The sequence below is a fragment of the Anser anser genome, assembly GCF_964211835.1.
Source record: "Anser anser genome assembly, chromosome: 3".
Taxonomy (NCBI): Eukaryota; Metazoa; Chordata; class Aves; order Anseriformes; family Anatidae; genus Anser; species Anser anser.
In genome coordinates this window covers 799,878-827,283 of record NC_139722.1, presented here as the reverse complement: position 1 = coordinate 827,283, position 27,406 = coordinate 799,878, and the positions used below count along the sequence as shown (strand labels likewise).

Sequence of the window (27,406 nt, the reverse complement as noted above, 5' to 3'; positions counted from 1 at the left end):
AACGAACACCTCTCAGCCAATGCATTGCAATAGTTACATCATGTATTAGTAATAAACTTGAAGTTCCCCCTTTTACTCCCCTCTATTTCCCATGTCTGTTCATTTGACAAATATTGTCTGAATTTTCATTCTTCCTTCAAAATTCTGCTCATAAATCTGCTTATCTATTTAGATGTCACATGCTGAATTAATAAAAAAAATCATAATAAAATGTGAGGGTGCAACATACATTTATCAGAAATTCTTCATTCACTCTTTCCCTTAAGTAGGGGTAGCAGGCTGCACCTCTCCCTTCTGGGTGTTCCTGCAGAGCTCTTGATGCAGCTGCCGATGTTACAGCTTTCCCTTTAATCTGATCCTTTCCTTTTTCCTTTTCTATGCAGTCATGCACAGAATTTCCTGGCTGAAATGAAACAAAATCAAAAAATTATTTCCAATACAGTAGGATAGTCTAGTGTAAGTGGTTTTCTAAAGCCACTGAAGCCTTATTATAGAGCAGTGGGGTCCGCCAAACCCTTCTGTCCATGAGACGTGCAAGGCTTGTGGGAACCAGACCTTGCGTGGGGCTTCCCACGTAGTCACAGTGCAAGCAACAAAAAGAAATTGTTAGATAGGATTGGAGCAGTTAACATACCAGGAAAGTACACGTTAAAAATTTAGAAGTAAAACTTGACTACAAATTAATCCTTTTAAAGGAAAGCTATAGGTAGTCTGGCTAAAATATTTTCATTTCTAACAAAGCCTCTCAGAACATTTGGTCAGTAAGGGGTTTTTTGGGTACATTGTCTGCACCTCCAACATTATGATATTATGTAAAAATTGGAAAGGGGAACATGAACTTGCAAGAGAAAATGTATCTTACAGTGAGATCGCAATGCTTGTGTAGCTATATTTGTACACATCTATATAAAAGTTTCATATACCCCGTTACCGAATGGCTGAACAACCAGGACCCTGTGTGGTTTGGGAACCAGAGGAAGAAGGAAGGGGGGTTGTAGCCTGAAATGGGTAGCAAAAGTTACCCACACCTCAAAGCAGAGAATTTGAAAATAACAGTTTCAGGACAAATACGAAAAAGCAATTTTGAACTTCTTTGTTGTCTGATCTGATTGTTTTTAGGAATGGCATTTTGACCTTCAGCATAAAGATCATATTTTCATGTGCTTCAGTGCACTGGAGGTCAAGAACTTCAGTATTAGCAATGTGATTCTGGTCAGCGGTGTTACTGAGTGTTTTCCTTCTGTTCCTCTGCGGATTGCGTTCCTTTGTGTGAGTAACTCTTAATTATTAACAAACTTACTGCTTAGTGTCACACAGTGACCAGCTTTTGAGGGGAGATGACTTTATCCTTAAGCTTCCCTTTAAGAGACTTGCGAACAACAAAGTGTGTGTTTGCTGAACCAGGGGTGGCGTTTCTGCGCGGTTAATTAGGGCTGTGGATGTACTGAGCCTCTTCCAGACCCAGGGGAGCTCCGTGGAGCCTGGATTTCACCTGTGCTAGCACGGTACTGCAGGAGTGAAAACTGAAGCGCAGTCATCCTGAATGTACAACCCAGTTTAAATCCCGTAAGCTGGCTGGCAGTATCTATAGACAAACCTTTCCGAGTCCGTGCATCCCGCCTCCTGCCCACAAGTGCATCCCATATTTCGGCTGTTATGGGTCCGTGATGGATGCAAACGGAGGCGCTGTGCCATGGCTGGCTGCTTCTCTTGCCTCTGGGTTTCATGTCTTACAGTTACACGGGAGCGAGCAGCGGTGGAAGCTGCCCGACCTTTGTGGGACGCACAGATGCCCTACTGGGGGGCGTTTGTTTCACCATCTACGCTCTGCTCTTCTCTGCAGCTCTCACCTTGGCTGCTGCTGGCGGAGCTGAGCCGGCAGTGAGCTGTGAGCACCGCACTGAGCAGCCTGGCTGCTCACAAGCAGAGGAGGGGACTGCTCGTCTCGCTGCCTGCTGAGCACCACGTTTTGGCCATCAGGATGAGGCATAAAGGGAAGTCACCCCTAGGACACGTGGAACCACTGGCTGTATTCGGTTTGAAATACTGAAATGCTGTGCATGAGTAGGAGTGAGTTCCCTCAAAAGGTGATGCACCTCCGTGCAGGGGAATGGGTTGGAAAGCAGCGACAGGCGGTGTGTCAGAGCACGTTGCCTGGTGGTTTGTGTATCTGGAAGTCAGAATGCATTTGAACAAATGAACCGAGTGGTGGTGCTGAGACTTGCTGTGACGGTGTTACCGGCGGGCAGATGGATGTGAGGCTGACTTCGTCTGAGGTCTTCCCCTGGACAGGAGCTCGGCCTCCTCCATTGTCTTCTTGGTTCGTAATAGGTTTAAGAAATGGCTACTTGTAATTCTGCATGTTGCATTGGGGAAATAAAGCGATGTTTCTGGAAATACTTAGGTCTCAGAGGCCACTTGCCAAAGATAAATTTCATGCTTCAGAATGTAAATCAACCATGAGTCCCTTTGCATCGACAGACTTCCCCAGCAAAATTAAAATTTCTCTTTACGTACCGACTTAAAGATTTAGCACATTCCTCAGAAACACCAAGCCGAAACCCCTGGAGGACTGGGTGTGGGGCTGGAGGGATAGCTCTGGAGGATACCTTTCTGCTCTGCTCGAAGCGGCTGCAATTGCACGTTCTGCTGCGCTGCTTTCTTTAGAAAAGACACAACTCTACTGTGTTTTGTGCCGTTTGGAAAGCCCAGGTGTATGACAACTTCTTCTCAACTTGAACAATGCACTCTGCATTCCTGCTGCTTCTGTTACAAGCAGTGAGTTAAGTTGAGCGAGGGGGAAAGAATACTGGATTTCTCTGAATGCTGATGTTAACAAAGCTGACCTGAAACGTCTTTTCTTTGCAGTCAGCTTTGCTCACTTGGCTGTATTAAAAGGAAGTGCATTCTTTCAAATGCTGAGTAGTAGAGGCCACCATGAACATGAAGAACATGATGGACAGCAAGACGTGTTTGTTTAGCACCATACACCATGTTAGTTTTCTTCTCAGCATTAAACTGATTTTTTCTTTTTTATTTTTTTGGGAGCCACCAGAGACTATCCAGAAGATGACAGAATAAAATAAGTGTTCTGGTTGGTAGGACTTCTGCTGCATCTCAGAATCTGAGGGCTCTGCCAGGTGCTTTCTGTTACATCTCGCTGCTGTGATACGAGACGGTACTACTTTCTTCTGTGATTCTGTGATTTCTACTTCTCTCAGTTTTCAGCAGAGCAGGATGAGCCGCACATCTTAGAGCAAACCCAATGTCCTTACAATCATTTCTCTTACTTAAGCTGCATGAATTGCTTTTAAAAGCTGCAGTTGTGACTGTGCCGGAAACCGGGATAGTTTTCTAAAGGAAACAATGTGCGGAGGCTTATTCCAGATCAAGACAACCTTGGTGCATCTGCCAGCAGAGCTCAGCGTGCAGGTGAGGCAGCACCCGCAGCACCTGGGAGCCAGGAGAGTCGGCAGGACGCGAGGGGAGACCTGCCAGAGAATGAATGGAAGACAGAGCCAGGATGCAGTGGCACCTTCACTAAACTGATGAAGTCCAAATTAAGATTACAACTCACACAAGTGCATATTCACTGCATTTAGGAAGGACAAAATAAAGGCACGAACACAAAACTGGAAGGAGCTGGTTAGGCAGGAGCTCTGGCAAGAATGCTGCGATAGCACAGACCACGAACGAGTCAGTCGGTGGCAGCACTGCGGTGAGGGTAAGGCTCACCTGGGAATACACCGCCAGGAGAACAGCTTGTGAGGTCGGAATTGCTCTGCTGTGCAGCGAGCACCGATGATGCCTTAGCTGAAACTGTTATGTCTGATTTGGGGCACGGTTCTGGAAAATAAAACACGCAGACAGTTCACAGGAACACAGAATCATCTAGGTTGGAAGAGACCTCCAAGGTCACCCAGTCCAACCTCTGACCTAACACTAACAAGTCCTCCGCTAAACCATATCACTGAGCTCTGCATCTAAACATCTTTTAAAGACCTCCAGGGATGGTGACTCAACCACTTCCCTGGGCAGCCCATTCCAATGCCTAATTAAAGCAGGGTGCAGAGAGCAGGCAAGGAAAAGGACACACGCAGCATCTCCGGTCTCAGTCCTGGCAACTCTGCTGCCACCCGATGAGCTGAGTCAGAGGTCAGGTCCCACCGAAAACTGCTAATGGAGAAGGTGAAGGAGGTTTGCTTTTGGTGGGATCTGTGAGGAGGTGTTGTGGTTTAACCCGGCTGGCAGCTAAACACCACACAGCCGTTCGCTCACCCTCCCCCCTCCCTCTCTGGGATGGGGGAGAGAAACGGGAAAGTGAAGCCGGTGAGTTGAGATAAAGACAGTTTATTAAGACAGGAATATAATAATAACAATAATAATAATAGTGATAATGATAATAGTATTAATAATAATGTGTACGAAACAAGTGATGCACAATGCAATTGCTCACCACCCGCTGACCGATGCCCAGCCTATTCCCGAGCAGCCGGCCCCCCCACCCCGGCCAGCCACCCCTATATATTGTTTAGCATGACGTCAGATGGTATGGAATCCCCCTTTGGCCAGTTGGGGTCAGCTGTCCTGGGTCTGTCCCCTCCCAGCTCCTGCTGCACCCCCAGCCTGCTCGCTGGCAGGACAGAGCGAGAAGCCGAAAAGTCCTTGGCCTGGTGTAAACACTGCTCTGCAACAATTAAAACATCAGCATGTTATCAGCGCTCTTCTCATCCTAATCCAAAACATAGCACCCTACCAGCTACTATGAGGGAAAATTAACTCTGTCCTAACTGGAACCAGGACAGGAGGTCTGACTTGGATCCACTCAGACAGGAGGGCGAGAGCAGCGTGCAGTGGGGAGGGATGCAAAAATTCCCAGCTGACCAAAGGGAGCAAGAGCTGAGAAGCAGGACTGCTTTTGTGAGCCCTGGACTGGCGAGGTGGTGTCTGGGTTTGGTTTTCTTCTCTGCCTCCACCAGAGGAGCGACAGCGGTGGCAGCCAAGGAGTGGATTTCATTCCTGAGTTGACCCTGTTGAACAGTCTCTGCTTACTCCTCTGAAGGAATGTCTGCGGAAAATTTGTTTCCTGATCTCAACCTGTGTCTGGCTTGGCTGGTTCCTGAACGTCAGCCGCAGCCAGGTCTTGGTGTGCCGGACCGCAGGAGGCCGTCCTGCCTGGAGCCTGCGCACCCTTCGGAGAAGCTGCTGGTTGCTGGATGTTCCATCAACCTGCATCTCATTTAAAGGCACGTTGTTTTTCCTGAGCGTATCAGCTTCTGAGGACTATCACAGGGTATTTCTGCATTGAGCAGCACGTCCACAGTAACGGCCGCTTGCCAAGGCAGTGCCGGCACGCCGGGGTCTTCCAGCAGGTCCCTGTTCATCCCCGCGGCACTGCCGGCACAGCGCAGTAAGTGTGCCGTGATCCTTTTGGCCTTTGCCATTCTCTTTTTGTTGCTGGTTTTTCACTTGGTCGTTGTGCGACCCCTCTGACCCTCCTTCTTTCATTTGCTGAACCTTTCTCAGTTTCACTGTTACCTTTTCTGAGGTCGCTGGGCAGAAACGCACACTCGGTTCAAAACGTTCGTGTTCTGTGAATACACAAAATGATGTCTTTTATTTTCTAACAGCTCAATGTTTGATGCTTATTCCTTTCCGTCATATTTCGCAACAGTCTTTGCGTTTTTACTTGCTGATGAGCGGAGTTGGAGTTACATCTGGTGAGTGGGATCCTTGTCCTGAGCACCGGTAGCTGTTTCAGAGTTCATCACGCAGGCTGTACAGCTCTGCTGTTCTTCCCTTTGCTCCTTATGCTGCCCTCTGTCCTCACGGAGTTATCCCAGTTGTTCCAGTGCCCCTTCCCGTGGCACCATGGCAATTCTTTGCAATCACGTTTACCCTTCTGTTCTGCAGAAGAGCTTTCCACGCCAGCAAGCCGTGTCTGCCTGCTGGATAGATCGTGTATGATGAATGGCATCGGTGGAGCGTGCTTCCGTGGGCACCCTGCTGGTCATCTCCTTTACCCTGTTGCTAAACCAGGCAAATTTATTTCTAAATCTTGAGTCATATTTGATGTCTGATAAACATTTTCTCTAGAAGGCTACAATGGTTAATTTAAGTGATGTCTTTGCCCCTGGCACGTGTTTTGCCCTTATAAATGAGCTGTTTAATTTCCTTTTAACCTGTTTCTGTCTTTCGGTGGGGTTCTTCTTTTTATGAAGTGTTTAGTATTACCACGACATGGCACATGAAATATTTTTAGAGATTTCCCTCTAGATGTAAAAGCAAAAACAAAAAACTGTACTGGCCAGGAAGTCAGAAACTTCATGCAAGACTTCATGCAAGATTTCCTAGCCTGCGTTGCACAAGAGAACGTTCAAAGTCAGAAATAAGTTCTTTACTCTTTAAAAGGCTTTTATAAGGGTTTGGAGTTTTTTTAGTCATTTAGAGTAACGCTGAAGTTGTAAGTACATTTCACTGTTACATTATGAGAGGGAATGAATGACCTTTTCTTTTTATGGAGCGCTGTAGGAAAATGAAGCTCTAATGTCCTGAAACCCGTGCTTGTGGATGCTGGTGTGAATCCCCGTGTGTGACCGCAGAGGTTTTGCTCCGTGGCACCGGGGCTTGTGCAGGGTGGAGGCTGGGCTGGCTCCAGAAACGCATGCGTTGGTGCTGGTGCTCCTGATAAGCTCCCTCTTTTGGCAAAATGTGAAAATGGACGTGTGTTGTATGGCCACGTGTTATTCCTCTCCACAGGCTCAAATTCACCCCTACTGACAAATTTTCCGTTTTCGGTGACTTTTTGTGCTGCTGTGTCAGTGATAAGCCGTAGGAAGTGAGCAACCACACCAGGGGCTTCCCCTGCGTGCTTTTTGCTTTGCTGGTGATTTCTTTAGTTTTTGTTTTGCAGTGCCTGTTTCCTTTCTCTGTTATTCTCCCTTTCCTCCTCCTCGTCTCGCTGCCATCCACTGCAGCCCCGCGTCGAGGAGCCCCAGGAACCTGCCGGCCCCGCTCGCTTGGAGGCTCTGAGCCCCTGCAGGGTCCCTGGGGACACCGCAGCACTTCTCACCGCTGAGCTCATCCTTTTGGTATCCAAGAAAACTCAGGACAGGCAGTAGGAACGTCTGCTTGCTCGCTCCCGCTTCCTCTTCCCCCCATAACATTGGTTTTCTTTGGAGATATAAAATGAAAGCACTAAAGCTGAAAGAGTTAAGCACGTGTGGTGCATTTGAATAAATCACCGACATGAAACGTCTGTGTTCGCTTTAAAGAAGTTGTATCTGACAGCTCAGCCATGAGACCCCTGGTAGGCGTTACAGGTCTGTGTCAGTCCGTGTTTCACGAGCGGGTGTGGAAACATGTAAGGAAGGTCGAAAGCAAAAGATACTTCTCCAAGTAAAATGTCCTAAAAAAAAAAAAAAACCACACAAAAGATGCACTAAGCTTCCAAGCCCTGGATTTCTGGTGCTGTTTTCCCTTCCAGGCTGTGACGAGGGAATGGGAGGTAGGGGCAGAATCGCAGCTCCCTTATTTTCTGCAGTGCGTTGAACATCATCCAACTCAGCTGGTCGACCGGGGGGTCCGGGGCTGGACGCACCTTTGATATTTGTTTTTTGGGGCTTGGAAACAAGGCTTGTGCTCTTGGGGTTGGTCTCTTTTTAAGCCCCAGCTGTCAGCTGGTGGGGTTACAAAGATTATCATGTTCCTGCGTTTCCAAACAGTGGCTGGGTGGAGAGAAGAGGCACCGTACCCGCTCCAGGGGTGCAAAAAGCTGTAGCGGGACCGTATGCTCTGTGAGGCACGTGAGAGCGCGCAGCAGGGCGATGCGACTGCCCCAGCTGCAGGAGAAACTTGTGAAGCTTGTTTGGTTTCAGACATTCAAATCAATCAGTGCCAGGGCATAAATGTACAGCAAATGGGACTTTGCTAGGTCTGGGTCTTAATACTTAATTTTGGTGTGATGGCTTTCGGTCTTCTGTCCCTATGTAAGACACCTGCTTTATCTTCCCAGGCGCGATTCTTGCCTGTAACATAGCCTTGCACCAAAATGAAATGATCCAAATCTGCTTAATGAGATAGAATGAGGTACTGCAATGGGAAATGGTCCAAAAAAATCTTTGCACAACATATTTTTAAATTCTGATACTTGTAAGGCATCTTCCGTCGGTCACACACTGTAACTCCTCCTTGTTGTTACTTCAGAGGCAGAAACTTGCACCGAGCGGAACCCACGCGTGGGTCAGCTGAAGTTTCTGAGGGCGCAGAGCAGCTGCACGCCAGAGGCACTCTCAGAGACACACGCAGGAAGGCGTTGTGCCATCAGCTCCACGGGGAAGAACATCTTCTTTAATTTTTACTACTTCGTTTACTTACTGCATGCCTCTGGAAGGATTCTTTTGGTTTCCTTCAGCAAAACGCACAGTTTCGTTGTATTGTTACCTGTAAAAATAGCTTGCATTCAATATCCCAGAAGTTGCTGTGGGAAGTCTGATGAAAGTAGAAAGTGCAGACAGCTTCAGCTCGCTCCCAGCTGCAGTCGTTCTGCAGCCAGCACTGCGCGAAAGTGGCAGTGAATGAGTGTGCAAGTGGCAGTACCTCCTGGCAGGGACAGCTCTGCCAGCGGGGGTAAGCAGCAGTGGCGCTGGCAGCTGTCCTCGGAGGTGCCTCCATGTGCTTTGCTGCCCTGTTCTTCTACAGGAGTAGAAGGATTTCTGTGTGGAACCGAGTTTGCGGTTGCACATTCATTTGCTCTGCCTTAAAATAACCAGAAAGACATTAAATTCCAATTAGAAAGATTCCTTTGGTGTTATGCTCTGCAGCATCAGCTCTGGAACGCAGCACTCCTACACCGCCACTTCCTGGACTGAGCGCTTACATGAAACACTCAGAAGACTCCTTCCTCGTTAAAAAAAAAAAAGAGTCACCCTGATTTGAGGATAGCCCAAATTCAGGCAGAGTTTCTCGTGGCGCTGCCCGGGTGCTGGCTGCTCTTTCACCTGTGCAGTGTTTGAGGTACGGATGTCAGCTCAGGCGAGCCTTTGTGATTCGAACCCTCCTGAGAACCTCTGGAGGCGGCGATGCTGCGCGGCGTGCAGCTCCGTGCCGGGCTCCTGGGGAGAGCTCTCGCTGGGAGAATGCAGATTGCTGATGAGAATCAGCGAAGTGGATGCAAACTGGGGCAGACAGCGAACAGATGAGATGTGCTCACATTATCGTGTTTTGCTTGGAGGCTTTGACTTGAGCTCTCCGAAACGGCAGTTTAGCTTAATGTGACATTATTTTTGCTCATATACATATAAAACAGGAAGCACATTCAGATAACATCAACAGCCACTTCCTTATATGTACAAAAATAAAGTGCTCTGACAGCAGCAAAACTGACACTTTGATTTTAAAAAGGATAGAAACCTTGCATTGTAGACCCACATGGGCATTGCGCTGAGCCAATCAGGAGCACAGAGGAAAAAATTTGAAACAACCCTCATACATTATTGTCTGTGCATCTGTGCATAAGCGGAAGGCTGGAGGAAGCCAGGAGCATTGATTGCAGATTTCAAGAAGAAGAAATAATGTTCATGGAGCAGCTTTATGCAATTCCACTCGAAGGTAAGATGAAGCTGCTTCAGCAGGCAGCTGCTGCAGACTTGCACTTTAGGGGAAGAAGTGGGTGCTCTTTTGGCTCGGATTCCTCGAGCAGCGGTGAGACAGAGATATCTTTTCTTCGGCCTTGAAGTGAAACAGCTCCTCAGCTGTCGTCTTTTGAGTTTGACAATAAAAGCAAAGCCTTTTTGGATACAGTACAGTACTTGTAAAGGCTACTGCCAAGACTCTTTGGTGTCGTGTTCTTTCAAATCATCTCGAAACTTAAAGTGTAAATGCCTCGATTCCAGATGCTTTTATCACCTTTTCACCAAGGGCAACTTGCAAGTGCTTTGTCGTAATGCACGCGGTGAACAAGAAGTACAGTAACGCAGCGTTAGGTCTCTGGGCGCACCTCATTTGTACGTCTGGGGTTGTTAAGCTCAAATTTGCTGACACAGTCTGTGCTTACGGTGTCTGGAAGTAAATGTGTGTAACTTAGTCTTGTTTCTGTGGTCGGCTGCAAAACTTCAGCTGGCTTGAGTGCAACAGGAGCAGTGCGTAAACTTGGCTTCGCAAGCTGGTACAAATAAATAAAATCGACTTCGTTCCAGTATAGATCTGCCCAGACTTTTGTGGCTTCTAACGATAGAAATAGCTGCCAAAATTGGATTTTCCTGTAATTTCTGACGTGTTGGATGTTCCTGGTGCACGCTTTCTAATCAGAGGCATCCTGAAGGAGAAGGATTTCGTGTGGCTTCTGCCGCTGACACCTCCTGGGGGATCATTGTGATCACAGGTCTCTGCAGCAAATCACAACCTATGTTTGCTGTATTAAAAAGGAAAAAAAAGGGAAAAAAAAACAGATGTTGAAATGAATGTGAAGGGAAAAGGAGGGAGCAAAGTGGGCACAATTACAGATGGCCCTGCTCCACTAGCCGGTTACCAGCTTGCTGGGTGTTCTTGTACAGCAGACACACACTGGTGGAGCCCTCGTGGCTCCTCAGCAGGCAGGTTTTTTTCAACCAGATTACTGTTTAAGGGCAAGAGTTTGTCTAACTTTTATTTACCGAAACTAGAATATTTTGGTAAGGTTAAAATAGGATTTCACCATAAACTCCTTAAACAGGACAGTGACCAAGAATACGCGGCGCAGTTAAACACCCACACTTGGTATGTTCACTGCCAATGGCCCGTGCTTGGGAAAACAGAAATAAAACTGTATTCCATACCTGAAATTCAGTATATTAGCTTTTAGCATAGAGGAAAGTCTCGTGTGTCCTGGACACACAGAAGGCGATCTCGCAGTTGGAGGGCGTCACCGCCTTTTGCTGTAGAAGCCGTGCCCTGGCGGTGGCCCTCAGCTGCCGTAATTAATGCTTGTGGGCTGGTCAGGGTGCTGGCTTCAGAAAGGGCTTTGCTGCCGCAAGCCTTTAGCACTTGCAAAAAAACTGTAGAAAAGATCTCTGTTTGGGTTATGTCATTTTGTTTCTTCCTGTCAAAGATTCGGTTGAAATAGCAGCTTTTGTGAATTCAGCCAGTTCCTGCCGGTGCTCGTGACTCACGAGGAAGCAGTTCCCGAGTGTCACGTTGTGCAGTTTATCAAGCAATCTGCAAATGCAAAGTCAGAAATGTTCCTTTTCCTTTATTTGGGTTAGCGTACCCCCCGCTCAGGCTGTCCCGCAGTGCCAGATGTGGGGTGACCCGTGGGTTTGCACAACGGGCTGTCAGCCACCCGAGGCTGACTCTGAGTTGCACCAGACTTGGCCGCGGGCCCCCCGGTTCCACGATGGGTGAGCAGCTTGGCGGTGGTCACAGCTCTTCCACCTGCCTCCGGGTTCGGGGGCATTCAGGTGTGCCGAGGGATGGGTTGGGGGCGCAGACTGCACACCAGCAGGTTCTGTGCCGGCATTTCCCGGGGCAGGTGCTGCTGCAGGGGCCTCGGGGCGGGCTGCAGGGAGCGAAGGGGTCGGAGGTGCTCACCCCAGCCTGCACCAGCCTTCTGAACCCGGCCCTGCTCGCTCTTCATCGTAGCCCGTGGGCAGAACGGGCCAGCCCTCGCCGTACGTGCTTTGGGGCCGGCGTGTAGAAACTCGTGTAAAATCGCTGCTCTCGGGGCTAGCACCTTTTCTTCCCCAGCTAAAAGTCCCAAGGCTTACTGAAGGGAACAGAGATGAGTTTTCTGCCATGCACTTCCCATTGCTGCTTCTACCTGTGGCCGTTTCCCAGCTCTTTAACGAACTCTGGGTCGGTCTGGCTCCGCTCCACGTCCGTAAGGGGCAGAGCAGCCGGGAGCTGCAGCCGCTGCTGCGGGACGCGCTGGCGGTCAGGGGCATCGTGCTGCTGCTCCCTGACTGTCATCGGTACGTGGACCGGGGAAGCTTTGGGCATCACTCCTGCCTTGTGTCTCCAACCAATGTGGAACGGTTGTTTTGGGGTGACCTTAAATATTCCCGTAGGTGTGATATTTGTAAGGTGCTGTACGGCCCCAAGGTATTTCCACTGAAATGCAGGAAAATGTGATTTTTAAGTCCCTAATGTGTTCTCCAGAAAACTGAAGAGTGGGCAGCCGCTTATCGTGGGAAGCACTTTTGAGGAAAAGAGCCTGTTCCTGGCAGGGCGTCCCGTCGCTGCAGGGAGGTGAGGCCTGACCCCGAAAGCTGCCGGTTGTGATGAATGGAGGGGTTCAGCCACAGAGCTGCCGGGGGAGAGCAGGGAGGAACTGAAAGCTGCTGCACGTGGCTGCAGCTGCTCGGGGCCATCAGCGGAGCCCCAAAACCACTTCTGTCTGAGCGCGGGGCGTTGCTGTCCTAACGGGCTCCGGCTGCACGCAGCCGGCGTCTCCGGTGCTTCTCTTAGCTGGAGACTAGAGGAAATGTGTTGCACGGGCGTTTGCTGGGAGTCGCTGAGTACTGATGTGCTGTCCCGTCTCATTCGGACCTTCCGGCTGCACTGCGTTGCAGGAAGGGGCTGGGCAGGGAGGTGCCAGCGCCTCTTGCTCCGTGGGTCTCCAGCTGACGAGAGATGAATGCGGATTATTCCACGTCGCCGGAGCACACGGAATCTCAGGATTTCAAACAAAATCTCGGTGGCTTTCATTTCAGCTCCGTGTTCTGTGTCACATTAGGTTTTTACGTGTGGACGGACGTGCCCAGTGCCTTTCCTCTCTGGGGGAGAGGCATGTTTGAAGGTGCTATGCGGCCTGCTGTTCCTCCGAGCTCTGCCCTAGCAGAAGGGCAATACAGGCTGGAAAGCAGCCGGGGGGCGAGGCGGCTGCGCACCGGGGGCACCGGCACTGCCGGGGCTCCCCAGGGGCTCGGAACAAAGCACACCCCCAGGAGGTGTCTGAGATCTCCGTATACGAAGCCGTTTCGGAGTAAAGCCTGATTTTCTCCTTCTGTCAGCACGATGGGATCCTCCTTTAACCTCTCTCCATCCATTTTTTCCCTTGTGCCTTTAAACTGAACCGGCTGTTCCACGGTGAATCAGCACTGGGCTTTTTTTGAACGCCGTGTGCTGCGACACCAAGGCTCTGTGTTTTCCACGTCCGCGTCCCAGTGAAACCTTCCTGGGGTAGGGCTCTGCGGGCAGAAACCCTCAGCAGAGGCTGAGCATCAGTGGTGCTCCCAGACAGGAAGACCCCAGCCCAGGCTCAGACGTGCTCAGGGAAGCCCGGCGTGCTTCAGGGCGGCGGTGGCGCCTCCTGGGCAGGAGCGCGACAGGCGTGGATTTCGCAGCGCCCGGCAGCCTGAGGCTCAGGGACTGGGAGCAAAGCGGCTGTCCTTGTGCTTGATGCCATCCGTGGCCTGGTCCCGTCCCCTGCTGAACCCCTGCTCGGTTCTGGCCCTTGCCCTGTCCCGCAGTGAGGATTTATTTGCTCAGCTCAGCGTGCCCGTGAAGGAGCATCTCCCTTCGCTTGTTTTGGTTTTAAACCTGGCATCTTCTCCGTTCATTTTGTGCTTGCCTCTCTCGCACTTGAGCCTGAGCAGTCGTTGTGTTGGCTGTGCTGTGCCTCTCAGCATGTCACAGACTGTCGTCCTCCCGCTGCTCAGCTCCCCCAGCCTGCATGACCCTCACTCCTCATTCAAGGGCCGTTCTGTCCTTGCTGTGCTTTTCTGCCTCACCGGGTTGTATTTAGACCTGGGATGGAAATGGCGCAGAGTTTTCAAGATCAGGTACATGTTTTCGTTTCCTGTCATTCTCCTTGCTCTGACCCCCGTTGACCAGAGGCTTTCCTAGGAGCGTTTTTCCCGGTACCGAGGCAGCATTGCTCTGACGCCGAGCGCGGTGCGTGTCGGCCCCTGGGCGCTGGTCGTTCGGTCGGGTTCGCAGCCGGCAGCTCCATGCAAATCGTGTCTCTTGTGGGACTTGGCCGTATCGTGGTGGTTGTCATAAGCACACCGAACCTGGCTGAATTTCCTGTCCAGCCATTGTTGAAAGTAGGAGAGCTGTGTTTGGGCTGTATATGCCTGCACTGCTGAACTGTAGGGCTGTGAGGGGTCTTCGTAGGTGTTGGATGCTGTGCAGCATTTGCCCCGAGTGACTTGACGACATCTTGCTTCACCAGCAGAGGGTACAAATGTTTTCAGCCTTACTAAAGTTTAGCTTTTAAGAAATGGATGACATGCATTCTGAAAACACCGGCTGGGAGCGCTGACCTGTGCTCCCCGCAGAGGAACTGACATTTCTCCCACACTCCCCTGATTTTCACTAAGCGTTGGCCACGTAACTGCCTCTTCTGTTAGCAGCAAGAGGAGCCAAGTTCCACCTTAACACTGATCACGGCCAGCTTGGTCATCATCTTCAGCTGTGAAGGTGTCACAGCAATATATAGTACATTCTGTATTTTTAACTGTTTCCTTCGCTTCCCCTCTCTATTCTGTTTGTCCCGTGTGCAGTGTGGTTGCACACAACTTATTGGTGTCTGTAACAATCTGCAGTTTCCATTCTGGTCAGCGTTCTTCCCAGCCAGATTTGCTAATGTTTTCATCACTTGTGGGAAGTTAAACCTTTTAAAAGTGAAATACACAAACCAGTGTTTCAGACCGTCCCTGTTCTTAGTGAGAACTGTACGATCGTGCTCCCTGCTCTCAGCTGTTGCCATCTTCTAGTCCAGGAATTAATTCTTTTCCTCTCAACGCACGCCCCACGGTAATTTCCTAACTTTCAGAGCTGTTAAAGCTCTTGCTGGTAGCTACGGAGGGCTGCGTGGGCTGATGTCTTCAAGACTTTCCAGTTTCTTTCCATATCATGTAGACAGACGCCTAAGGGAGATTGACCCTGCTTCCGAAGCAGCCGGTGGCTCAGACCACAAACGCCTCAGCAAGTGCGAAGCGAGCGATTGCCCACGTGGATGTGCTGCGGATGCTGTCCCTGCCTCTCGTGGCCATCCTCTCCTCCCCGCGGCTGTCGTACCGGTGCTTGGAGCAGCGGATGGGGCTGGGGACAGTTCCCGTCTCTGCCGCGTGCCACAGGCGGGCCATGAAGCGGCGGCAGCAGGAGTTCAGTCTGCCCGCCGGTCTTTTCACTTGCCAAACTTCAGTTTGGGGGGTCGGTTTCTCTATTTTCAGTGTCTGTCTGGAGAAACGGGAATGTCTTTTAATAGCAGCAAAATATCTTCAGCTGCAGCTGAGAATAAAGTGTAGGAAAATTGATTTTCTGTCAATTTAAAAGCCTCTTTTTCCAAGTGTAATGCATTGCCATGGCAGTGCCTCAGCCCAGGACTTGAAATTCGACTGTGCAGTTTCTTGCTGTAGGAAAAGAACAGCTTTTTGTTTCCGTGACATTACGCCTGCTTTCCTAAGCCTCCGGGACATTCAGCTTAGCTCCTCTGCAGAGCTGGGCAAGGGCACGGGTCACAGCAGCAATCTCGGGGCCAGCACTGAAACCAGTTCTTCAGTGCTGTTTGCTCTCCACCAGAAATCAGCTTGGGTGTGAGCTGGAACTGATGTTCACAAATCTTTCTACATGTGGGCCTTTCTGTTCCTGAGCGACTGTTCACATCTGGAGTGAATCAGGAAGAGGAGTTAATCATGAACAACTGCATGAGGAAGAGCCATAATAGCTTTATTTTGACGTTTTTGACAGTGGTCTGTAGAAAATGGTCCCTAAATAGCAGGGAAGAAACTAAATTTAATCTTAGCTAAGTTTCCTGCTCTCCGGCAGAAAGCCCCAAGCTGGACACGTTGCAAACCCGCTCTAGCACCGGATCAGCGCCGTGCTGGAGGCTGCACGTGGGATTCCTGCCCCTCGGGACCTCACATTCAAGTCACTTAGGACAAGTGACAGTAGGTAAAACCAGATAAGGGAAACAGATTACGTTCATCTGTACTGGCTACACTTTGACCCCTTATTTAGGATTGCAAGCCACGGGCCCACCAGCCAGCTGTGCTTACCCCAGAGCCTGCGCTGGTGTTGCACAAGGCGATTGCGGGGGTCGTCACCCTTCTCCAGTTTCCCTGCATAAAAGTTACTTGGAGAATTTCTGAATCGCCCAAATCAGCTGTGTGGGGTTTCGCCGACCAAGACAAATGTTGCTTCACACGGTGAAAATCAGGAAGCGTCAGTGTAGTGAGTAATTCATGGTTCTTCAACGAAATAGACGCTTGTGGTAGTGCCATCTCAGCAGCACCGCTGTCACAGCCCAGGCGTAGCTGCTTGTTGCTCTCGTGTGCCCATGAAACACACAGAAATGAAACTGTCCCCTCCTGGCCCTCACACCGTCCTTAGAGGCTCGTTCTCAGGCTCGTGTGTCTTGGCAGCTGCCCCTGGTTGAGCGGATCAGGCGGCGAGACACCTCGCGGGTACAGGCAGCGGGGGTCCTCTGCGCGACCCAGGTTGTGCAGCTGCCCGGCGGCGTCGGACGTGCTCCCTGAGCAGGGTACGGGATTTTAAAGCTGCGTATTTTCTGCTCTTGGATTGCGTCTTGACAGAGACAGGCTGCAGTAGAAATGATCAAAGAGACCTGAGACCTAATGAATTAATTGTAATCGGTGCATAATGTTCCTGAGACCTGAGGAAGAGGGTAGCCGTGCTGGCCCCCCCTCTGCACTCACACCGTGGTGATATGCAGCGCACGAAGCTGGAGGGGAGTTCAAAGAAACGTGACCGCATCTTCCCTTCTTCAAACGCCTACGTCTGCTTCCTACACGGCTCACGTTTGGCCACCTCTGATCAGCTCTGTGTTTGAGTCAGCAACCTAGAAACGTGCTCTGGTGTCCCGTAACAAAGCACCTGAAGCTCACGGTCCCGTTACGTCGGCCTCTAAGCAGCTGCTGCAGAGATGCTCAGGGCCAGCAGAGCCCTCGGAAGACTTCCTCCCCTGCCTCTGGTCCCTGTGCTCTCTTTCCTGACCGTGGGTAGGAGTGGGCACTCGTGGGGACCCTGCTGGGAGCCAGCACGCCTCGGTAGTCCTCCAGAAACAAAGCAGCGACCAGAAGGCTGGAGCCCAGTGCCTGGGCAGCTCACCGAGGGGTCTGGTGGAGGCATCAGACCTTGTGTATGGGTGTCAGCTTCTTCAGAGACAGTACTTTCTGACCTGTGGAGTTATGTAGCAAGTGGATTCTCTTAAAAATAGACTGTTATTAAAAACACGATGATATCAGTGATGGCAGTCGACAGGAGTTCCTTTTCCAACTCCCCCTGGAAGCCAGGAGGGAAAGCCCTGGATTCCGGTAAGCTGTTGTGGTCCTGCCCCACACCTGCTTGGCAGCGAGTGCCACCAGTGCCCTGCGTGTGCTGCCGTTTCTGCTCTATTTGTTTAAAGCTGTCCGTTCCTGGCAATCTGGTGACTGCCATGCACAGGTACGTGGTTTAATACAAGCAGGTGAGTTTCTCTGCTTTACCATGATGTCAGTTGGCTGTCACTGAGCCGAACTGGTGAACTGTGTGGCAAGGTAAATATTTCAGGGCAGGAAGGTGCTGCGTGCGCACTCCTTCGTGCTTCTCAGCAGGTCTGCCTCAGTTTCTGCTTCCACATTGCCTTACCAATGCTGTCCCGCTCCTCCAACCCTAAATTCACATCCTGGCTTTTTACACCAGAAGAAGCCCTACAGAAGCCAGCACATCATGCGAGCAGGGTGCCAGCCTTGTGAACGGCCGCGTCTGCAGAGCAGCCAAGTGTTCGTGCCTCGTGCGCCCTGTGCCGTGCCGTGGGGCCATGACCTGCCCCGCTTCCTCCTGCAGGCCCTGACAGCGAGAGCACCCACGGTGAGGTGGCCTGTTGTGCAGTTAATCACCCTTCTAGTTCACGTGAGTGATACCGAAATACCTTCCACGCTCCTTTTTTAATTGAATGTCTGAAAAGTGAGAGGGGAGAGACGCTGTGCTGCTCCTGCCCTTGCGCGCGGCCCTGCCCAGCGGCAGGAGGTGCTGGCATGGCGAGGTCCATGGCCTGCTGGCCTCTGTCGAGATGTTACCCAAGTCGCTGCCTGTTCTGTAAGTTGTAAATTTTCCTCCTAAAGGACTCAGAAGTTGAGGAATAACCTATTCAAATGGCACCTCCGCTTTGGTTACTGCACTTTGACTAAGATCCAGGGAATGAGAATACCTGTGAAGAACAAAAAGAGCCAATTTAGAGGGTCCTCGGGGCAGGTGCCGTGTTCACATTGAGCAACAGAAGGATACTGGGAAAGGGAACAGTTGTTTGGGGTCAGCCACATCACAGCTGTCCGCTTTAGGAGTTGAATGTTAGTGCTAGAAGCGTTTCTGGTGTGAGAGAGTAACATAATGGCCTTTTTCAAAATAAATCTTCTGCTGACATGCTTAGGTGACAGTTTTCGTGTCTTCCCTCATTTTATCGTAGACTGCATGAGCCTCGTGTGTTCGTGTCTCAATATCCCTACCTGGCGTTCAGTGAGAACACCAAACCTGCAGGTGAAGTTCTCTGCAGAATGGGTTCCAGGCTGACTCCTAGCCAGCCAAATAATTTTTGTGCTTACTGAAACCACAGAACCGTATCACACTGAGAAGAAGGCCACTGCGCGCCGCAGGACTGTGCAGACGTTGGTTTGCAAAGCAGCCGGAGCTGTGGTGGGGCTGTCGCTCTGGGGCCGCTGAAGGTGCGGTGCTGACTGCCCCGCTGGGCTGCGTTCGCGGCCAAGTGGCGCGCCCCTGCAAGCCAGAAACGAGGGCCGGCATCACCAAGGCCTGCCTCAGCGGCGTGCTGTTCCCGAGCAGGCTGCCCTGCCTTTCCCCTGGGGTGTCGGAGCGGGAAGGGGCCGGCTGGGTTCTGGCAGCCCCGGGCCAGCCCCGGGCCCACTGAGGCCCTGGAACTGGCCTCAGGAAGCACCAAACCACCCTAGGCTTCGTGCTTCCTCCTCACTCTTGTGTTATCACACGAAGTGACAGGATTTCTCCCTGCGGGGCGATGCACCCTCCTCGCTCTTCGTTTCAAGGCCATCGGTGGCCACCGGTGTCAGCCGTGCTCCCGTGCAGACATCGCCGCCCCGCGCCTTCGCCCTGGTCGGGTGGCGGAGTTGGGCGGCGCGGCGCTGCGAAGGCGCCCGCCTGCCTTGCGGAGGTGACTCCTCGTCAGCGCTGCTCCTCTTCTCAGGCTCTGCTGGTCGTAACGTGGAGCGTTGCAGGTGTCTTTTACGAATTTAGGCTGGCTCTTCTGCACAGCCCCGTTTGCCTTGGGGCGGCCTGCAGGTGCTGATCCAAAGCACCTGTGTGCCGTCAGCAGAAAGCACACAGCAGCAGCACCTGGATTTTCCGTGGCAGTAAGCTTGGGCAGGATGGACTGCTACACTCAGGTCTTGGTTTTACACATACTGGCCTTCACCTGAATAATTCCATTTCTGCTTTCCAGGGTCCAAAAGGAGAGGAGCTAAGGGGTACTGCTAAGTTCTCTGAGCTCTAGAGGTGTTTTTTAGGAAGCAGGAAGTGTTCGTGGCATGGAAACGAGTAAGAAGAAAACGCTGCAACCTTTCCACTAATGTACCACGTGCTCCTTGGAAGTGTAGCGTGTTCAGACTGCAGGAAAAGTGCAGCTGGACAGAACTGCAGTGTTGGCAAAACACGGCCTCGTCCGCTTGGTGAGATCGGAGAGCAGCAGCAACCCAGATCAGCTGCCAAGGGACTTCCAGTGAGAGCTGGATGTTTGTCACATGGCAGCGACAGCTCCTGTCGAATACCTGGGCTGCCAAAGTGAATGACTTCGATTTAGCAGTCACCGTTACAAGTCCTCACTTTTTCCTAAAGCACACATCTGCTGCAATATTAAAGAAACCAGCTCGGAACAACTCATTGGCGTTGGCTAAACTGGTGTCTGCTGAGGTAACCGGCACTTAGAGCTGTCATTTTCTAACATGTATGTAAAACAACTACCTTACACCCCAACAGATGAAAAAATGCTGCTTAGATCAGTAAAATATCTCTAAATTCAGAGCATTTTGATGATCTTGATTTTACTTTTGCAAACACACAGGGAGGCGTGACATTGTCTGCCTCTGTCATCGCTGTGCATCCTCCAGGAAACGTGGTAACACTTAACTTTCAGAATTGATAGGAATATAGATTGCCTTTTTTTTTTTTTTTTACTGTTTCTTTTAATTTAATTTGTTTTATACTGGGGTGGGGGCTTCTCATTGCCTTTGTGCAAGCCGTCTGCAGCAGGGCCTCCCAGTCTGGGGCTGGTGCTGCTAGATGCGCTGCGTGCTCTGAATAATGAAGGTGGTCCCGTGCCCTCCCTGTGCACCGAGGCTGAAACCAGAACTACTTCTGTGTCATTTAGGCAAGCCTGGGGTTTGTTTAGTTGGGAGATCTCCACGGTTGATAAGGCTTTGTGACAGTGGTGGTGTCTGACGCTTCGATAATGCTGACAGGTGATGTTCTGTCCCGGAGAGAACCGCTGCCGCTGCAGGGGCTCTGCGCCCCGAAGAGCACCGCAGTGACCCGTCCCTCTGACCACCGGGCATCACGGACACGAGGTCTTGAGTGTTGGATGGGGGATGTTTGGCTCTTATCGGCACCTCAGCTTGTCAGATCTTTCCCAAAGTGATCCACTACTTTACTGCTCGTGGTGTTGAGCTGTTTGGTGCCAACTTCAGTTCTTCACTAGGGCAGGGCTGTGGAGCTGTCTCCTTCCTTTCCTCTTATCTCTTAAGGTGGTTTTCAGTATTTAATTGGTGTCCTTTCCTCAAGTAGACTAATTAACCATGGAACCAAGAAAGCATATATCAATAAATATGGTCTAAAATTTTGGGTAGACCTATGTGGTGCCAGGAGTTGGACTCGATGATCCTTATGGGTCCCTTCCAACTGGGGATGTTCTATGAGTCTGTGAGTCTATGAATAACTGTACTCTAAGAAAGTTTTGAATTGGGAGCAAAAGAAGATAGTGAGCACAGTGGGTAGTGAAGAGGATTGTGAGCCTGTCTGTGGGGCATGGAGACACACGGTGCTCAGCCACAGACTTGTTCAGTACTTCAGTTTGTATTCCCAGAGCTGCCAGTGCCAAATGCACTCCGGTCTCTCTATATGAAGCAGACGGTTGATCTTTATTACGTTTTAAGAACGTAACCTGACAGTAGGAATGTGTAACCTGTGTCACAGCACTGAAGGTTCTAACTTCACCCGGTGCAGGAGTGGGAGTTCTGGGAAGTTGCAGTTGGATGATGTTTTTGGTCATTTCTCCCTCCTTAATTTTAGCAAGGAGCAGTTGTGTGGTGGAGAACTCTTGAAAACGTTGTCTCACTTGTATGTTTGATCCTGTTTTGTTATGAATTCAAGCTCGAGTTCCTGTTCTTGCTCTGACAAACTGCATACCTGTAAAACAAAGGTGGCATTGGGCGAACAGGAGACGTTTCTGTGCTTCTCAAAATGTGTTTCAGTGACTTTCACTGGGAGTTTTTCATGTAATACATCTGGATCCCATTAGCTGTTTAAAATTGGGTTATTTTAAGCTTGTGACTGCACATAGTTGAAAGGGAGGGAGTATTGTATTTTTGGTTCAGCTTGACTGTACTTTCTTTCCAAATGAGTAAAGTTCAGCCTTTTCTTTCTGAATGTGTAGCTTTCAAGGCAGAAAACCCCATGGAAATGCATGCAACCCCTTGAGCAGGAACTCTGGATCTACTATTTTAATTCGTTTCATGTTACACTCTCCCAAGCCCAAACAAAAGCAGAGACAAAGCCCCAGTAGAGTCCCTACGTCCAAGCTGCAGCCGGGAAGCAGAGGTGAGTCCCATGTCTGTGCGCCCACGTGTTGCTCACCGAGTCCCGCAGCAAGGCGAGAGCAGGCGTAGGGCCGGCGCCACTGCCTGGGTAGGGCTGCTTCTCGTACTGCGTCTGGACCACGCTACATTTGGGTCCTGTTAAAGGCAAAGGGTAAGTGTCTCGTGCCTGCAGACCATCCAGAAGAGTTCTTCTTCCGTGCCAAGCAGTAAACCAAATTCACCCTGGCAGCGGATTACAGATTTCAGATTCCTGGTGGGTGGAACGGGGTTGGAGTTGATGATCTTTGAGGTCCCTGCCAACCCAAGGCATTCTGTGGTGCTCTGAATGGATTACCGGGCTGTGTGACCCGTTCCTAAGGCGCTGGTTTCTGTGGTGCAGGTAGCCAGAGCAGTTACCCAGCAGAAGGCTCTCTGCCCCTGGCAGAGTTTTTATCTAACCTTTAAATTTAGCAGAACAGTTTCATTGCTCCAAAATAGTTTGATTCCATTTACCAAAGATGAGAGTTTCTTTTATTGCATAGTATATTTGAAACGATAATTAGATCTGATCTCTAAAAGCTGGAGGATGAGACATCCAGTAAAACCCCGCAGTTCCAGTTACCAGTGATGAGCACGGGTCAGAAGGCTGCACCCCTGCCTTCATCACCGAACCTGTTGCAGTATCAGGATACAGGGTCCTTGTACTCATTTTACACTTTGTTTTGGTTGTCTTCCTAGCTCATGTAAAAGACTCTTGGTCAGGATCAAAGTTTAGCAATCTGTTATATCTTTTTTTCTTCTGATTTGAGAGTATTTTATCTCTCAAACTCTTCCAGCAACTACAGCTTTTTCCTTTATGTCTAGTGCATTTTTAGTAGTTTTGCTTCCCTTTGTGCTGTTAAACGGTTTGCACTTAAGGTATCCATGTGCCAGTATTTGGTAAAGTGAACACCCGAGGCTGACCTTGAGCTGACTGCTCCAAGAGTAATTTTCTCCTGGAGTCACTGAAATAAAACCGTTGTATAATACAAGGTCATTCTTTATGCTTGCTTTCTTCAGCAGTTCCCACTGCTCTCTTCTGAGGCAGGCCTGAGCAAAGCAGCCAGTCATTTCTGCAACATCAGTTTAAGAAAATCTTCATCTTGATCTTGATTTGGGAATTACCCGAGTGCCTGCCAAAAAAGCGTGACTTCTGTCATCATCCCCACTGTGACGCTGCAAGCTCTCCCTCTGCTTTTCTGTTCCCTGCTCTCCATCCCAGTGCTCCTCCAGGTGTTTCCTGCATTGGCTTAAGCCGCTGTGCTCTCAACAGCCCAGTTCTGCAGCCGGCCATGCTTTGTGCAGCGACAGGGGAGGGTAAGGCAATCAATCAAAAAGCAAATTACAGGCTGAACGAGCTAAGGTCCGTATAGCTCTGTGTACCAGAAATACTGAGCTTAACGGGACATTACGGTCAGGCAGTTAATCTTGCTCTCACAAAGGGGGATCAGCCGCATCCATGTGTTTTCTCGTTGCTTACCTGGTGCTGTTTGTGAAAGACAAACATTAGCTGCAATATTGTTATTAAGTGTTCCTTTAAGCTAGTGAGCAGAGGTATGCCAGGAGCCGGTAGGATTTCCAACCCAAGCCATTCTGTGGTTCTGTGATCCTGTTATTTCAAACAGGCAAATATCTGTCTAAATTCACACCCCAGAAAGTAAATAACCTGAATAAGACGAGATGTCCAAGAAAAAGGAAAAGAAAAAAAAGGTAAAAATAATTCAAGCATCTCCACCTTTCCATATTTTTTGGTCTTACGTGGTAATGCCTAGCACCAGGTGCGAGTTACGAGTCCTGCTGCTTGGTGCTCGGTATCAGGGTGGCCTGGGGGCAGGTACTGGGCAAGGAGCAGCTTTGGGCAGGGACAGCAGAGCGTGCCCAGGGCGGTCGAAGTCCCGGAGGGTCGGAAGGATCGTGTCGCTCCCCACCATTGCCCTTGTGACCGCTGGAGACGCAGATGGGGCGGCGCGGTGTCCCGCGGGGGAGCAGTCCGGTCGTCCTCCGGTTGCTTCATCCGAGCCGTGGTGAACCGGTGCCTTCCTTCGGCACGGGGGCTCGAGCAGAGGGCCTTAGCGGTGACTGAACGGGGCTCTACAGAGCAAAGAGACGAGGCAGCATCCTGATGAAACCGTACCTGTCCTATTTATGTCAGGAGGGAACCGGCCTTCGTTTACATCCTGAAATTTGCGGTATTTTACTGCAGTTTTTCTAAGAGGATTAATCATTCGTTTTCTCCTTCAATAAGTTACTGTTAAATAAATCTTAGTATATCTCCCCGTTGCTGTTAGCACAGTTTGTTTGTAAGCATATGTAAGAGAATAGATTCATGACTATTTGAGGGTTCGCAAACCTTAAAGGAACCTGATACCTTGTAAAATGTCATCAGATTTTTCCAGAGTGAAAATTCTAATTTAGTTTGACCTTTAACACAATTAAATTTCTATTGTAATTTAGTTTCTCAGAAGAAATGCTTTTGTGTCAACTACGTTAAGAAGACTGAAGCGTAAGGGAGCCTCTGTCCCACGTTTTGCAACTGTAATGGACTGCAGATATACCTTCTGCAGCATTTTTTCTTGCAGCTGGGACACGGGACTATACTGGGTCCATTCTTAGTTTACCTGAAATTGGGTTTCGTGAGCTTTGGCTGACACATGTTCCACTTTGTCTCATCTACTTTAATCTAAGAGAGCTGTTAAAATTTCACCTGGCACACTCCTCTCCCAGCCAAACCAACAGCGGGAAGTAATAAACCCTTGCGAATGAACCAGCTGGCTAAAGACTTGGGGCTGAGCGTGCGGAGTTATTAGTCTTGGAGCTGTCCTGGCTGTGCGTGCTTAGGTTTAACTGCTTCTCCAGGCCAGCACTCTCAGACACTTGAGGGTTTTTTGGCACTGCCCTTGAGCCGTATTTCTGTCCTTGTCTCCTGTTATCCAGGTGACATCCCCATCCCTTCCGTTACGCCTCTTTGGGACAAGAAGGTTCTGTTCACTGTTTCTAATGCACAAAATCTACTGAAACCCTTTTCTGCCAGGTACTGTCCCACAGTCTTCCCTAATCTTCAGCTGATGAAGGAAAAGCTGTGCAAAGCAACTCACCCAGTTTTTTAAATGGGTGTCTTGCAAGGTTCATTGCTTTCCCAGGTGCTGCTTTACGTTCTGCAATTAGTTCTGCGGCTTCCCCCCCGAAGTGCTCTTAGGATTTAAGGGCATCAAGAGGTGTAATCTCAGCTCCGCATATTTTTCCAATTAAGAAAGCTTGAAGTGAGGAGAGAGCGTACTTTACTTAAGCCCTTTTTAAATCTAAAGGAAACAAGCTCAGCTTGTCAAGCCTTGTCCTTGGGGGAGTCAGAGCATTTCTCTGTACGTGCACGTCCTTGCGTTACACCTCCACTTGGCTGCATGCTCAGTTCTTAAAAGGCTGTAAACTTTCAGAGCGCTTTCGGGCCCGAGGACCCAGGGGTGTATTCTGCCTGGTTTATCCCCTCGTCCACCCCCCCTTCGCTTTGGGGCCCGCAGCTGAGCTCAAGCAGCTGTGACTCGCTCGGCTTTGTCGAGTTCTCCTGTTTGTTCTCCGGAATCTGCCGTGGTCGCAGCTGCCGGTCGAAGCTCCGCGCCCGTTGGAGCACCGGGGGCTCGTACGCGTTCAGAGGATGCGCAGAATCTTATGGCGCGACTTTTTGGGTCAGCTCCGGGGGTGAGTCCTCCTCCCAGGCGGGGATTGTAGCCTACGCCGCCACTGCTGGCTTCGGAAGGTTGGTTTCATGGTTACAAGGCAGCATGAAAATTAAAACGTGAACGGAGCACGAGACTGGAGGGACGTAGCCCGCTTGGCTTAATGCGTCTGCTCCATGCAGAGCCTCAAGTTTCTGCAGTGATAGGCTTCAAAGAGGATGTGGTTTCTGTTCTGCTATTCAAACGTCTCAGAGCCAGCAGCAGCCAGTCTGCTTCTGTGCACGGGGTGCAAATGTTGAGCTGCGCTTGTGTTTCCTTCGTGTGTAACAGCGACAAACTGGGGTCCGTGTCAGAGGGACGGGGCACGGCGTTGGTCCTGCTGCGGGGCGTTTGCAGCGCTGGTGGGCTGGGAGCTGGGAGCTGGAACTGGGAGCTGGGAGCCAGGAACTGGGAGCTGGGAGCTGGGAATTGGGAGCTGGGAGCCAGGAACTGGGAGCTGGGAGCTGGGAACTGGGAGCTGGGAGCTGCCCATGGGCGTGAAGCTGCATCACTTGGTTCTGCATGTTCCAGTCCCGGCCCTTCCTGTAGAGTAACAGCAAATCTCGCAGTGTCCCTAGGTTTTTTCATGTCCTTAACCATTTTCTTTACTTTCCCGAATCCTGTCAAACTCTATAATCATTTTTTTGATGTTACGTGATCAGCGCTACGGCGTGCAAGTGAGGCAGCCAGCATAAATAGGCTGTAAGAACTGTAGATACTGCATCTCTCCATCCTTACTCGTTGCATCGTCTTGCTGGCCATTTTCAAGTACCTGTCAGCCATCTCTCCTGAGCTGATGCGGTTAATTTGGATTACTACAGGTTCTACTTGGAGCTTGTTTGTTTTCCTCCAGAAATGTACTTACTTCCAGTCTATCCCTAAGCACTAAAATGCGACCTTGCAGAATATTTGTTAAGTCCTTGCCTGATTAACGTTGGATTCTGTTCTTTCCTTCTATCCAGTGTCAGAGTAAGGCCAATTCTGTGTTTTTTAAACAAGTGCCAAATAATTTTTAGAAACCTTTTTCAGGGGGCGTGTTGAACATCTCTGGAAGTCTGAGTGACTCTCGGCAACAAACTTGCTTTTTTCCCATTACTCCTTATTGATGCATTAAAAGAATTCCTGCGAGTTTATGTTCTCATGAACTCTCTCCAGGTGTTACCAGGCTGCGGTCTTTCCAGCACCTTTTTTTTTTCTTCTCGAACTCTGATTTCAACCAGACTGAGAGACAAATGCGAGTTCGCAAAGGCAGTAGAGGCAGCACGTCTCTGGAACTTTCTTTCTGCTGTTTTAAAGTACAAATATAACCTTTGCTTTGCAGGGCTTGCTACGACAGCTTTTTTTTTTCTTTTCCCTATTTAAGTGGTAATTATGCTTGCTCTACGGCTGTGTCACCTGTATTATATGCACCTATCCACCTGGATATGGCAATCTTACCAGTGACTTAAATTACTGGTTTCTTACTATGCGCGATGGCCTAGGAGTTGTTTTTAATGGCATTTCAGAGTCTGATACAGCCCCATCTCCAGCATATATGCCTTCTAGGCAACTTGCTGTTTACACTTCATTCCTATGCCACACATGCGAATTTTACTTTGTATGATTTGCTGTTACTAATTTTGTGCCTTTTATTGAAATTGCTCTCTGGTGCTTGCCGTCAGTGCCCTATTCAGCAGCTTCCCTTTGCTGTGGATACTGAACAGAACCACAGCGCGCCTTTCGTTAATGAAGAGCTGCTGCTATTATCTCTTACCTCCTTTCTGCGAGGAAAGGATCCTAGTTTAGCCTCGTGCAGGCTGCAGCTAATTGCTTCAGGAAGCAGTAGTTCAAACAGTTAACGTGAAGCTATTGATTATCCTTTGTGATTGGGGTCACGCTCATCTCTGGGATCAGACATTCTTTTGCACTTATTTTTTCTCC

General features: G+C 49.9%; 1 protein-coding gene across 4 annotated transcripts in view; it reads left to right on the top strand.

Annotated features, from left to right (window-relative positions):
* ASXL2 (ASXL transcriptional regulator 2) overlaps positions 1 to 27,406 on the top strand; it is a 115,754-nt gene that overhangs the window by 50,292 nt on the left and 38,056 nt on the right. The window contains exon 1 of one of the 4 annotated variants that reach the window (XM_083827904.1): positions 8,219 to 9,609. The exons of 2 other annotated variants lie outside the window; for them this stretch is intronic. In XM_083827904.1, coding sequence (XP_083684030.1) covers positions 9,573 to 9,609 — 37 coding nt within the window. In that variant the 5' untranslated portion in view covers positions 8,219 to 9,572. Of the gene's footprint in view, positions 1 to 8,218; positions 9,610 to 9,647; positions 21,760 to 27,406 lie in introns of those variants that run through there. One more of the 4 variants, XM_083827903.1, reaches the window with a different exon arrangement.